General features: G+C 41.1%; 2 protein-coding genes across 2 annotated transcripts; one reads left to right on the forward strand and one right to left on the reverse strand.

Moving 5' to 3' along the window:
• LOC138892266 (uncharacterized mitochondrial protein AtMg00860-like) lies at positions 1-1,891 on the reverse strand. The gene is made up of 2 exons (XM_070175971.1): positions 1,831-1,891; positions 1-314 (listed from the first exon to the last, which is right to left on the reverse strand). Exons 1-2 carry the CDS (start codon positions 1,889-1,891, stop codon positions 1-3), a joined length of 375 nt encoding a protein of 124 aa, XP_070032072.1.
• A 7,578-nt stretch (positions 1,892-9,469) lies between these two features.
• LOC138892267 (uncharacterized) lies at positions 9,470-10,419 on the forward strand. The gene is made up of 2 exons (XM_070175972.1): positions 9,470-9,892; positions 10,225-10,419. Exons 1-2 carry the CDS (start codon positions 9,470-9,472, stop codon positions 10,417-10,419), a joined length of 618 nt encoding a protein of 205 aa, XP_070032073.1.
• The last annotated feature ends 3,725 nt before the right edge of the window (positions 10,420-14,144 follow it).

Below are 14,144 nucleotides of genomic sequence, written 5' to 3' on the forward strand. Positions count from 1 at the left end.
TCAAGAAGCATCACAATATACTATATAAGAACCGAAAGCTGAAGGCAAAACTAAAACTGGAGTTGTGATCGGGGCAGTCTTGAGCTTCTGAAAGCTCTCCTCACACTCATCCGACCACCTAAATGGAGCACCCTTCTGGGTCAATTTGGTCAAAGACGCTGCAATAGACGAGAAACCCTCTACCAAGCGATGATAATAACTAGCCAAACTGAGAAAGCTCCGAATTTCAGTAGCTGGGGACAATCTGGGCCAACTATGAACCGCCTCTATCTTCTTTGGATCCACCTTAATCCCCTCACTGGACATAACATTCCCTAAGAACGCCATTGAAGTAAGTCAAAACTCACACTTGGAGAATTTGGCATAAAGCTTCTCCTCCCCCAGCCGCTATAATACAATCCTTAAATGCTGGCCATGCTCCTCCTGGCTACGTGAGTACTCCAGGATATCATCAATGAATACTATGACAAACGAGTCAAGCTATGGCTGAAATACACTGTTCATCAGATGCATGAATGCTGCTAGGGCATTGGTCAGCCCAAAAGACATCACAAGGAGCTCATAGTGACCATAATGGTTCTGAATATCGTCTTTAGAATATCCGAGTTCCGGATATTGAACTGGTGATTCCCAGACCTCAAATCAATCTTAGAGAATACCCTTTCTCCCTGAAGCTGGTCAAATAGATAATCAATGCGCGTCAAAGGATACTTGTTCTTGATTGTAACTTTGTTAAACTGGCTATAATTGATGCACATCCGCACCATCATTTTTCTTCACAAATAGAACCGGTGCACCCCAAGGAGACACACTAGGCCTAATAAACACTTTATTAAAAAGTTCCTAAAGTTGCCCTTTCAATTCCTTCAACTTCCTTGGTGTCATACGATACGGAGGAATAGAAATTGGCTGAGTGCCCGGCACTAAGTCAATATTCCTATAGGTCTGCCAGAAACACATCCGAAAAATTTCGCACCACCGGAACTGAATCAATAGTAGGAGTATCAGCACTAACATCCCTCACAAAGGCCAAATAAGATAAACACCCCTTCCCAACCATCCGTTGGGCCTTTCAATAAGAAATCACCCTACTGGGAACATAATCTAGAGAACCTCTCCACTCGATCCTTGGCAATCCTGGCATCGCCAATGTCACAGTCTTAGTGTGATAATCCAGAATAGCATGACATGGAGACAGACAATCCATACTCAAGATCACGTCGAAATCAACCATACTATGCAATAAGAGATAAACTCTAGTCTCCAATCCCCAATAGTCACTTCACACGACCGATATACATGATCCACAACAATAGTATCACCCACCAACGTAGAGACATGGGTAGGTGAAACTAACGACTCACGGGGTAGATCCAAATAACGAGTAAAATATGATGATACATAGGAATAAGTGGAACTAGGATCAAATAATGTGGAAGGATCTTTGTGGCACACTGAAACAATACTTATGATCAATGTATCTGAAGCAGCAACCTTTAGCCTGGAAGGAATAGCATAGAATTGAGCCTGACCACCACCTGATCGCCCCCCCTCTAGGGAGACCTCTTGCTACCTGGGCCCCACCCCGAGATGGCTGAGCGAGTGGTGTAACTGTTAGTGCTGGTATCATCGGTCGAGAACTCTACTGTGGAACCCCACTCAACAATCTAGGGCAATCCCTCTTGACATGACTCAAGTCTCCGCACTCGAAACAACCCCTCCTCTGATGGAGCTTCTGCTCCTGATAACCCGAGGTACTGCCTATAGAAAACTGAGCAGACGAGGCATGGTGAGAACTCTGCGCTGGTTGTGCACTGAATGAAGACTGACCTGAGCGAGCACTATAAGAATCGTGGCTAACTGATGCACCACGATGAGCTGGAGAAGTCATCTGAGCGGGCCTATAAAGATGACCCCTGTTGTGGTGGGACTGACCCTTTAAGAGACACCGCTGAAACCACCTGAACCACGAGGCCTTTTGGCCTCCCTCTCCTCACACTCCTGACAACGGATCATCTCTAGCTGCCGAGCAATATCAACCACCTCATCGAATGTAGCACCTATGACACTCTCCCGAGTCATAACAAAATGCAAGTGATAGGTGAGGCCATTAATGATCCTCCTAATCCTCTCCCTCTCAATGGGAACCAACCAAGATGCGTGATGAGTCAACTTTTAAAATCTCATCTCATATTGGGTCATAGACATGCCCTCCTGACGCACCTGCACGAATTGCTTGCACAGCTCCTCCCTGCGGGTCTGTGGCAAAAACTTCTCCAAGAAGAGAACGGAGAACTCATACCATGAAAGTGGTGTTGCACCGACTGGCATAAGCCTCTCATCGGCCTCCCACCATCTGAAGGCAGCCCCAGTAAACTGAAAAGTAGTAAATGAGACCCCAATGGTCTCTAGAATACCTGACATACAAAGAATCCATTGGCACCTATCCAAGAAGTCCTGAGCATCCTCTAACTCAAACCCACTGAATGACGGAGTTTAGAGTCTCCCAAATCTCTCTAGTCTCTTCTTCTCATCATCACTCATAACGGGACCCACTTAGGCCTGAGCAACTGCAACCGGGTGGGTTGGTAGTACCCCCGATGTCTGAAGTCCCTACATCACCTGCTCTGAAGTACGGGCGACGGGAGTCTGGGTACCTCCTCCGGCTTAAGAAGTGGCTGGCGCGGTCTGAATAAAAACCACCTAAGCAAGGCTAGTGCATACTGTCAAAATCTGAGCCAAAGCCTCCTAAAGGCCTGGAATCACAATGGGCACAACTGGTGCCTGAGCTGGCCCTGCTGGCTCAACCATATATGCTACCTACTCCTGAGCTGGAGCAACTGGTGGATTTGCAAATGCTACTCTAGCTACTGTACGAGCTACACCTCAGCCCCTACCGCGACCCCGACTTCTTGTGGCCCTAGCCGGTGGTACTGGTGGTTGTCCATCCTGACTAGTAGTACGTGTCCTCACCATCTGTGAGAGAATAAAATAACAGAACTTTAGTTCCCGCAATCAAAAGATTCGCATGACAAGAATACAAGAATGTGAAATTTTCCTAAGGGTTCGGCAACCTCTCAAAGATAAGTACAGATGTCACCGTACCGATCAACAAGACTCTACTAAACTTTCTCATAACTCATGAGATCTATGTAAGCTAGGCTCTAATACCAACTTATCACGAGGCCTCTTAGCCTCCCTCTCCTCAGATTCCTGACTACGGACCATCTCTAGCCGCCGAGCAATATCAACCACTTCGTTTAATGTAGCACCTGTGACACTCTCCCGAGTCATAACAAAATTCAACTGATAGGTGAGGCCAACAATGAACCTCATAATCCTCTCCCTCTCAGTGGGAACCAACCAAATTGTTGACGAGCCAACTCTGAAAATCTCATCTCATACTGGGCCACAGACATGCCCTCCTGAGGCAACTGCATGAACTGCTTCCGCAGCTCCTCCCTACGGGTTTGTGGAACAAACTTCTACAAGAAGAGAACGGAGAACTCATGCCATGAAAGTGGTATTGCACCGACTGGCATGCGCCTCTCATAGGCCTCCCACCATCTGAAGGCAGCCCCAGTAAACTAAAAAGTAGTAAATGAGACCCCACTGGTCTCCAGAATACCCGACATACGAAGAATCCATTGGCACCTATCCAAGAAGTCTTGGGCATCCTCTGACTCAGACCCACTGAATGATGGAGGCTGGAGTCTCCAAGTCTCTCTAGTCTCTTCTTCTCATCATCACTCATAACGGGACCCACCTGGGCCTGAGCAACTGCAACCAACTGTGCTAGTAGTACCCCCGATGTCTGAAGTCCCTACATCACCTGCTTTGGAGTACGGGCGGCGGGAGTCTGGGTACCTCCTCCGGCCAAAGAAGTGGCTGGAGCGGTCTGAATAGAAACCGTTTGAGCAAGGCTAGTGCACAAAGACAAAATCTGAGCCAAAGCCTCCTGAAGGCCTGGAATCATAATGGGCACAGTTGGTGCCTAAGCTGGACCCACTGGCTCAACCATATCTGGTACCTGCTCGTGAGCTGGAGCAACTGGTGTATCTACAAGTGTTACTCTAGCTACTGCACGAGCTACACCTCTGCCCCTACCGCGACCCCGGCTTCTTGTGGGCCTAGCCGGTGGTACTAGTGGTTGTCCATCCTGACTAGTAGTACGTGTCCTCGCCATCTGTGAGAGAATAGAATAACAGAAGTTTAGTTCCCGGAATCAAAATATTCGCATGACAAGAATACAAGAATGTGAAGCTTTCCTAAGGTTTCGACAGCCTCTCGAAGATAAGTACAAATGTCACCATACCGATCTGCAAGACACTACTAAACTTGCTCATGACTCGTGAGACCTATGTTACTTAGGCTCTGATACCAACTTGTCACGGGGCCTCTTGGCCTCCCTCTCCTCACACTCCTGACTACGAACCATCTCTAGATGCCGAGCAATATCAACCACCTCGTCGAATGTAGCACTTGTAACACTCTACCGAGTCATAACAAAACTCAACTTATAGGTGAGGCCATCAATGAACCTTTTAATCCTCTCCCTCTCAGTGGGAACCAACCAAACTGCGTGATGAGCCAACTCTGAAAATCTCAATTCATACTGGGTCATAGACATGCCCTCCTGACGCAGTTGCATGAACTGCTTGCGCAGCTCCTCCTTACGGGTCTGTGGCACAAACTTCTCCAAGAAGAGAATGGAGAACTCATGCCATGAAAGTGGTGTTGCACCGACTGGCATGCGCCTCTCATAGGCCCCCCACCATCTGAAGGCAGCCCCAGTAAACTGAAAAGTAGTAAATGAGACCCCACATGTCTCCATAATACCCGACGTACGAGAATCCATTGGCACCTATCCAAGAAGTCCTGGGCATCCTATGACTCAGACCCACTAAATGATGGAGGTTGGAGTCTCCCAAATCTCTCTAGTCTATTCTACTCATCATCCCTCATAACGGGATCCACCTGGGCCTGAGCAACTGCAACAGGCTCGGCTGGTAATACCCCCGATGTCTGAAGTCCCTACATCACCTGCTATCGAGTACGGGTGGCAGGATTCTGGGTACCTCCTCCGGCCTAAGAGGTGGCTGGTGCGGTCTGAACAGAAACCGCTTGAGCAAGGCTAGTGCACACAGTCAAAATCTAAGCCAAAGCCTCTTGAAGGCCTGGAATCACAATGGGCACAGCTGGTGCCTGAGCTAGCTCCACTCAACCATATCTGGTACTGCTCCTAAGTTGGAGCAACTGCTGGATCTACAAGTGCTAATCTAGCTGTTGTACGAGCTACACCTCTACCCCTACCGCGGCTCGTACCGTGACCCTGACTTCTTGTCGCCCTAGCCGGTGGTACTGGTGGTTGTCCGTCCTGACTAGTAGTACGTGTCCTCACCATCTGTGAGAGAATAGAATAAGAGAAGTTTAGTCCCGGAATCAAAAAATTCGCATGACAAGAATACAAGAATGTGAAGCTTTCCTAAGGGTTCGACAACCTCTCGAAGATAAGTACAGATGTCATCGTACCGATCTGCAAGACTCTACTAAACTTGTTCATGACTCGTGAGACCTATGTAACCTAAGCTCTGATACCAACTTGTCACAACCCAAAACTCGACACATCGTGATGGCGCCTATCATGATACTAGGCAAGCCGACAACTCACATATCCAAACATTTTCAAAAGCAAAACATGCTAGAAACAGGTTTAAATCAATGGAAATCTCATAAAACTAGATGAAACATCACAACTAAATACAGAAAATCCCCGATACCTGGGTGTCAGCGAGTACATGAGCATCTATATGTAATGACATAGTCTGTTACACTGCCTAGGAAGTACGGCTAAATAAATAAGACTGAAAGATAGGGGAAAGGAGAGTCAGGGTCTGCGGACGCTCAAGCAGCTACCTCGATGATCTCCGAACAGGTAAGACTCCACAACAACCACCGTGGTCGGAAATGCATGGATTTACACACGAGGTGCAGGGTATAAGGTGAGTACAACCAACTCAATAAGTATCGCAAATAAATAAGGCAAGGTAAGAGAAGCTTAATTCATTGAGGTCACTAGTTAAATCAGTGCAATTCTGTCCTTTTAGACCAACACAACGTAAACTTTAATGCTAACTCATAAGGCTTCATGAGAAGAACACACGTGTGTGCATGTGCACTATTTCTCAAATACCTTGCTCAACAATATTATAGCATGTAGAGGAAAGATACAAGTATAGCAGATAAATGATCAAGAAAAATACAAGTTCCACACACTGCACGGACAACTCACATGCTAACCGTAGAACTTGCACGTACAACTCACGTGGGGCACGGATAACTCACGTGTCAATAACATCAATATATGGATCCGCACGGACAACTCACGTGCCAATAATATCAATACATGAATTCGCACGGACAACTCACGTGATGCATAGACAACTCACGTGCCAATAACATAATCCGTACGGCATAGCCGCATGCCCAGTCCAAAATATCATATAGAAGCAATAAAGCAAGTATACAGGTATAAGATGAATGAAATAAGATTCTCATGTCCTGGACTGATGTAAATAACCTGCTAAAGTGTAGGCATGTGCAAAGTGATCTATCGTAGTCCAAACCGGCAATTTCATTAATGAAAATCATTTATTAAGTTCGTTCAGAGATTAAACCTCTAAGTAGTCTCATCATGGCTCAACTAGATCACATAAACTGATACAACATGTTAGATACCAAAGCTTGAAGCTCAACGGTCATTTCTGGACTTATAAGAGCCCAAGCACAACCCAAACATGAATATATAATCCCGGTGCCCGCACATGGGAATCATCCCCACACATGTACGCACCCAAAAGCACATGGCTATCATAACAATTCAGGAAACTGGTGCCTCAACCGAGTTTAAATATGATATTTACCTCAAGCAAATTGAATCACTCCTCTAGCAAGCCCTTGCCTCGCGAATCGGCCTCTAAATGCCTCGAATCTAGCCATAAATAATTTGATACAATCAACTCAAGCTATAGGAATCAATTCCATATGAAAATACTAAGTTCTTAATCAAAAGTCAAAAAGTCAACTCAAAAGTTGGCCCCTGAGCCCATGTCTCGGAATCCCATAAAATTTACAAAATTCGGAAGCCCATTCAACCACGAGTCCAACCATACCAAAATCCGACACCAAATCGTCACTCAAATTCGCAAATTAACTTTCCAAATCCCTAGTCTCAAACTCCCAAAATTACACCTCAAAAACATACAAACTAGGTGGGAAATTCAATGGGAAAATATAATTATTGAATACATATAACCACAAGAGACTTACCTCAAGAATACCTTCGAAATCTCTCTCAAAAGTCGCCTTAAACCGAGTTTGCAAAATCAAAAAATGATAGAATCTCGGAAACCCATGAATTTAACACTGCCCAGGCATTTCCGCACATACGGAGCCTGGGGCTCGCACCTGCGCATCCACTTTTACAGAGAAATCCACGCTTATGTGAAACCCACCTAACTAGCGACCTCTCGCACCTGCGGTCCCAGACTCGCACCTGCGGGACCGCATCTGCGAACCTTCCTTCGCTTCTGCGATGCCTCTGCTGCCTATCCAAATCTATTTTTGCGATCGACCTCGCGCAAATACGCATCTGCATCTGCGGAACCTATTCCGCGCCTACGACCCCCAGAGACCTTCCTCTTCTCCGCAGCTGCGCAAGCTTAGCCGTTTCTGCACCTCCGTACCTGCGGCCAAACTCACTGCAGGTGCGATGACACCTGACCTGGAGCACCACCATAACACTTAAGCCAATTTTTGATCTGTTAACCATCCGAACTCCACCCGAGGCCCCCGAGACCTCAACCAAATATACCAACAAGTCCTAAAATACGATACGAACTTAGTCGAGTCTTCAAATCACATCAAACAATGCTAAAACCACGAATCACGCATCGTTTCAAGCCTAGTGAACTTTTAAACTTCTAACTTCTACATTCGATGTCGAAACTTATCAAATCACGTCCGATTCACCTCAAATTTTGCACACAAGTCACAAATGACACAACGGACCTACTCCAACTCCCGGAACCCCAATCCGAGCCCGGTATCCACAAAGTCAACCCTCGGTTAAACTTTTAAATTTTCAACATTCGTCATTTCAAGCCTAATTCATCTATGTACTTCCAAATCACTATCCGAACACGCTCCTAAGTCCAAAATCACACAACGGAGCTAACATGACCATCAAAATTCCATTCTGGAGCCATTTTTTTACATAAGTCAACATCCGGTCAACCTTTTCAACTTAAGCTTCCAATCTTGAGACTAAGTGTCTCAATTCATTCTGAAACCTCTCCGGACCCGAACCAACTACCCCGGCAAGTCACATAGCAACTATTAATCATAAAATGAGTAGTAAATGGGGAAACGAGGCTACATCTCTCAAAACGACCGTCCAGGGCATTACAGTTGGGGGTCCGGGAGAGGAGGATTCTTGCATTGAATCGTTGGTTTGTCTTACATATAAAATTATGCATATACAATATGGTATTTATTATTGTTATTTAATTGGTGATTATAATTCACTTGAAGCGTGGACATGGATTAGTATTAGTATTTTAGTAGTGAGAAAAATGAAACTGGTTCAACCAATTAAGTGATGCAGGCAGCTAATCTATTACAAAAAAGTTCCATTATTATATTTCTTTTTCTTAAAAATCATAAAGTATAAGGAAATTTGAAAGGTATTTGCTAGATTTGTAAGTAACAAAAGGGCCACGAAAAGTAGACTCCCATTTCACATGTAATGTTTTATTTTTTATTAATAGCATGTTTAGTTTGTCTACGATTGGATTTGGGAACCAATACCAACTGACTCCCCTTCCCCTTAATCTAAGTTGTAGCCTCCTTTGATTACCTAGTAAACCAAGATGATTTGGTGAACTTAGACATTTCCCCTTTATCTTTACTTGGTTGTCAAGATTTTTAGTGCTCAATGGGTTTTCCCTCAATTTGTTTGATGGAAATCACTAGAATAAATTCAATGGAAAACTACATAAATCTTCTTTATTTGCATTTATTTATTCTACTAGTGACCAGTTGTACAACATAATAGGATTTGATAATGTTTTATTTCCCTAGTTGTTATAAATAGAATTGTATTTAAGGTGAATGTCTAAATTTTAAAATTTTTTTAGGGATTATTACTTGGTGGCTAAATCACTCTTTCCCTATAAATAGAGGGGTTCTATTCCATTATAATTCATTCCAAAATTAATAAGAATTCTCTCTCTTTCTCTGCAATATTCTTCTTCTTATTTTATTATTTTATTTCACGTTATCAGTACGAAACTCTACCGTCTCAAAAGGCTCTTTGAGAAGACGAAGGTATAATTTTTCTCCTCTTTCAATTATAACTAATATTATGAAAAGAAAGTTCGATACCCTTGAAATTTCGGGCAAGAGCTATATGTCATGGCTGTTGGATGCTGAAATCAATTTAGATGCAATGGGTCTTGAAGACGCCATTAACGACAAAAATAAAGCATCTACCCAAGACTGTGCTAAGGCCTTGATTTTCTTGCGCCATCACCTTGATGAAGGGTTGAAAATAGAATATCTCACAGTCAAAGATCCACTTGTTTTGTGGAATGGCTTAAAGGAAAGTTATGACAACTTAAAGTTGGTCACTCTTCTACAAGTACGATATGATTGGACTCATCTGAGGCTCCAAGACTTTAAGTCTGTTTCTGAATATAATTCTGCGATGTTCAAAATTACTTCTAAATTGAAACTCTTTGAAGACAGTATCATTGACTATGATATGCTTGAAAAACCTTCACAACGTTTCATGCCTCCAATACGGTCTTGCAACAACAGTACCGAGAGAAAGGTTTCAAGAATTACTCTGAGTTGATTTCTCTTCTCCTTGTGGCTGAACGAAACAACGACTTGCTCATGAGAAATTACGAAAATCGACCCTCTAGATCTACACTATTGCCTGAAGTAGATGAGGTGTATTCCCATTATGCTAAGCGTGGAAAAGGTTGTGGCCCTGTTCGTGGCCATGGCTGTGGCCATGCTCGTGGCCAAGGAAGAAGTCTTCTTTGTGTTAATCATCCTCCAAAGAAAAATAATCACCAAAAGTGAAAAGGGAAAGATGAGAAGCCAAAGGCAAAAGGTTCGGAAACTGAATGCTATCGTTGCGTTGGAAAAGGGCATTAGGCAAATATTTGCCGTGCACCAAGACATTTGGTTGAGCTTAATCAAGCATCTCTAAAGAATAAAGGCCCTAAAGCTAATTTTGTCTCTGACAATGAATTTGGTATCACCCACTTGGATATGGCAGACTTCTTTGAGCACCCTAATGGAAAAATAGACCACTTGATCGGTGATGGATCCGTGGTTAAAGATGATTGAGTACTTTGATTTTTATTTTTGCCTGTTCGTAATAGCTAGTGAATAAACATCATGTAACCATAATTTTTTACATGAATGAGTAGTAGTCATTAGTATCAATTAGTATTATTTGTTTTATGGAATAGTGTTATTTCGTTTTGATTAAATATAGTTCTAGTATCCCTTTTAAACAATGTTTCAGTAAGGGTATATAATTTATGTATATTAAATGCATTTTATTTTATACAAATATAAGATTGAGGCCAATGTATATCGAACATGTAAGCAGAACTGTACGTAGCTCCACCTCTAAGATAATAGAGATTATAAAGGATTTATGTGGTTAGTGACAATCATGTTGATGTGTAAAATTAAGTTAGTAGCTTTCTGTTAAGCAATAAAAGGAAATATCAACTTGTCCTTATTTGTACTTACAGAGTAGCGTCAGAAACTATGCGCATTGATTTTTCAATTTTACAGTATTATTGTAATTTCGAAATTCGTAGGTTACAAAAACATGCATTGTTACAATTGTTTCCTCAAAGCACTGTTCGTAAATCCAATCCCCTCTGTGTTTTTTTTACTGTGCAAGACTATTAAGGAATTCAATGTAAAGTATAATTACATTATTTTTAGCTACGTAATTGTTCGTATTATAATAAGCGTTTGCTCGAAATTGCATTAAAAGTTTTGATTTGACTTTATTTCTTTTCTTTTCTTTGAAAATACTAATATTTATTCATATATTTTTTTTGTATGTCAAATCATGGGAAGCAAATATGGATATCTCACAAAGCAAACTTGGATCAAAGTTTATTTGTAAAAATATTTATTTAATTGATTCATGTACAACACATACAATATTCAAAGAGAAGAAATATTTCTCTCATTTAAGTATGTGTAAGGCAGATGTTACTATAATTTCTGGTAGTAGTAATATAATTGAAGGCTCTGGAAGAGCTACTATAACTCTGCCTAGGGGAACAATATTTATCATAGATAATGTAATGTTCTCTTCCAAGCCCAAAATGAACTTGTTGAGTTTTAAAGATATCCGCCGAAATGGATATCATATTGAGATAATAGATGAGAATAATCTTGTATATCTCATCGTTACCAAGAATGTCTCTGGCCAGAAAAGGGTTATTGAGAAGTTTTAATATTTATCTTGTGGCCTGTATCAGACAAGAATTAGTACAATTGAGGCACATTCTATCGTAAACCAAAAGGTTATTGATTCCAATACTTTTGTACTTTGGCATGATCGATTGGGACATCCTGGATCAATTATGATGAGACGAATTATAGAAAACTCAAATGGGCATCCATTAAAGAATTTAAATATTCTTTTAAATAATGAACTTTCTTGCACTTCTTGTTATCAAGGCAAGTTAATTATTAGACTATCACTAACAAAGGTTGGGATTGAGTCCCCTACAATTTTAGAACGTATGCAAGGGGATATTTGTGTACCTATTCATCCACCTAGTGGGCCGTTTATATATTTTATGGTCTTAATAGATGCATCTTGTTGATGGTATCGTGTGTGCCTATTGTCATCTCGCAACCTGACATTTGCAGAATTAATGGCACAAATAATTCGATTACGGGCACAGTTTCCCGATAATCCAATTAAGTCTATTCGACTTGATAATGCTGATGAGTTTTCACCCCCAAGCATTTAATGATTATTGCTTATCAATTGTGATAAAAGTGGAACATCTTGTAGCTCATGTTCACACTCAAAATGGCCTTGCAGTGTCTTTGATTAAACGTCTGCAATTGATAGCAAGACCGTTACTCATGAAAACGAGATTACTCACTTCTGTTTAGGGTCATGCCATTTTTCATGCAGCAATGCTAGTTCATCTTAGACCGACAAATTATCATAAATATTACCCGTTGCAATTAGTTTTGGGTCATGAACCTAATATATCTCATTTAGAAATTTTTGGGTGCGCAGTATGTGTGCCTGTGGCACAGCCATATCGCGCCAAGATGGGTCCCCAAAGAAGGTTAGGAATATATGTTGGGTTTGAATCGCCCTCCATTATTCGCTACCTCGAAACATTAACGGGGAATTTGTTCACTGCTCGATTTGCAGATTGTCGATTCGATGAAGCATTTTCCCCAAATTTAGGGGGAGAAATTGGTGAAACCAAACGGGAAATTTTGTGAAAATATCCATCATTGTCTAATCTTGATTCACGTGCCTTTATTTGTGAAAAAGAGGTACAAAAGATTATTCATTTATAAAAAATAGCAAATCAAATGCCAGACACATTTACGGGTCTGAAAAGGATAACAAAATCACATATCCCTGCAGAGAATGTTCCTATTCATATTGATGTCCTTGTTGGATAATCTTCTAGTGTCATAACTAATAAGTCAAAAGCACACCTAAAGTATGGCAGACCATTGGGTTCTAAAAATCGAAATCTTAGAAAAAGAAAAATAAATGATGAAGATGATACTATGAAAGAATCTCATAAATAAACCCATTTTTTAACCAATCTTGAGATTCATGATGAAATCACTGAGCCTGAAACTCAAGAAAATAAGAAATTATCAATAAACCCAATCAATATTGAGACGAATTTGAATTGATTGGATATAATGGGGGATTATGTCTTTGCATATAATATTGCATCTAGCATTATGCAATATAGTGAGGATCTTGAACCTCAATCTGTTGGAGAATGTCGACAAAGACGTGATTGGCCAAAATGGCAAGAAGCAATCCAATCAGAGTTGAATTCACTTGCAAAACGTGAAGTTTTTGGGCTTGTAGTCCAAACACCTAATATTGTTAAGCTTGTTGACTATAAATGTATCTTTGTACGTAAGAGAAATGAGAAAAATGAGGTACAAAGATATAAGGCACGCCTTGTTGTACAAGGATTTTCACAAAGGCCTAGTGTCGATTATGAAGAGACATATTCACCTGTTACGGATGCAATAACATTTCGTTATCTCATTAGTTTTGATGTCCATGAAAATCTTGAAATGCATTTAATGGATGTGGTTACCGTCTACCTTTATGGCTCACTTGATAATGAGATATACATGAAAATTCCCGAAGGATTTAAAATGCCTGACGCATATAATTCAAAGTCCCGAAAAATTTTTTCAATCAAATTGCAAAGATCTTTGTATGGTCTAAAGTAATCAGGACGAATGTGGTATAACCACCTTAGTGAGTATTTATTAAAAGAAGGTTATATGAATGATGTCATTTGTCCATGTGTTTTTATAAAGAAAACAACATCGGAATTTGTTGTACTTGCTGTATATTTTGATGACATAAACCTTATTGGAACTCTTATAGAACTCCAAAAGGCAATTGATTATTTAAAGAAGAAATTCGAGATGAAAGATCTTGGAAAGGCAAAATTATGTCTCAGTTTGTAAATTGAACATTTGGCAAACGAAATTTTTATTCATAAATTTGCCTACATATAAAAGGTATTGAAATGGTTTTACATGGATGAAGCACATCTATTAAGTACTCTGATAGTTGTTCGATTACTTGATGTGAATCAGTATCCATTCCGAACTCAAGAAAGGAATGAAGAGCTACTTGGTCCTGAAGTACCATATCTTAGTACAAGTGATGCACTAATGCATCTTGCTAACACTACAAGGCCTGACATAACTTTTTCAGTTAATGTCTTAGCAAGATATAGCTCTGCTCCTACAAGAAGATATTGGAATAGAATCAAATAAATATTGCGGTGTCTAAAAGG

This window comes from Nicotiana tomentosiformis, chromosome 5 (genome assembly GCF_000390325.3).
Source record: "Nicotiana tomentosiformis chromosome 5, ASM39032v3, whole genome shotgun sequence".
Taxonomy (NCBI): domain Eukaryota; kingdom Viridiplantae; phylum Streptophyta; class Magnoliopsida; order Solanales; family Solanaceae; genus Nicotiana; species Nicotiana tomentosiformis.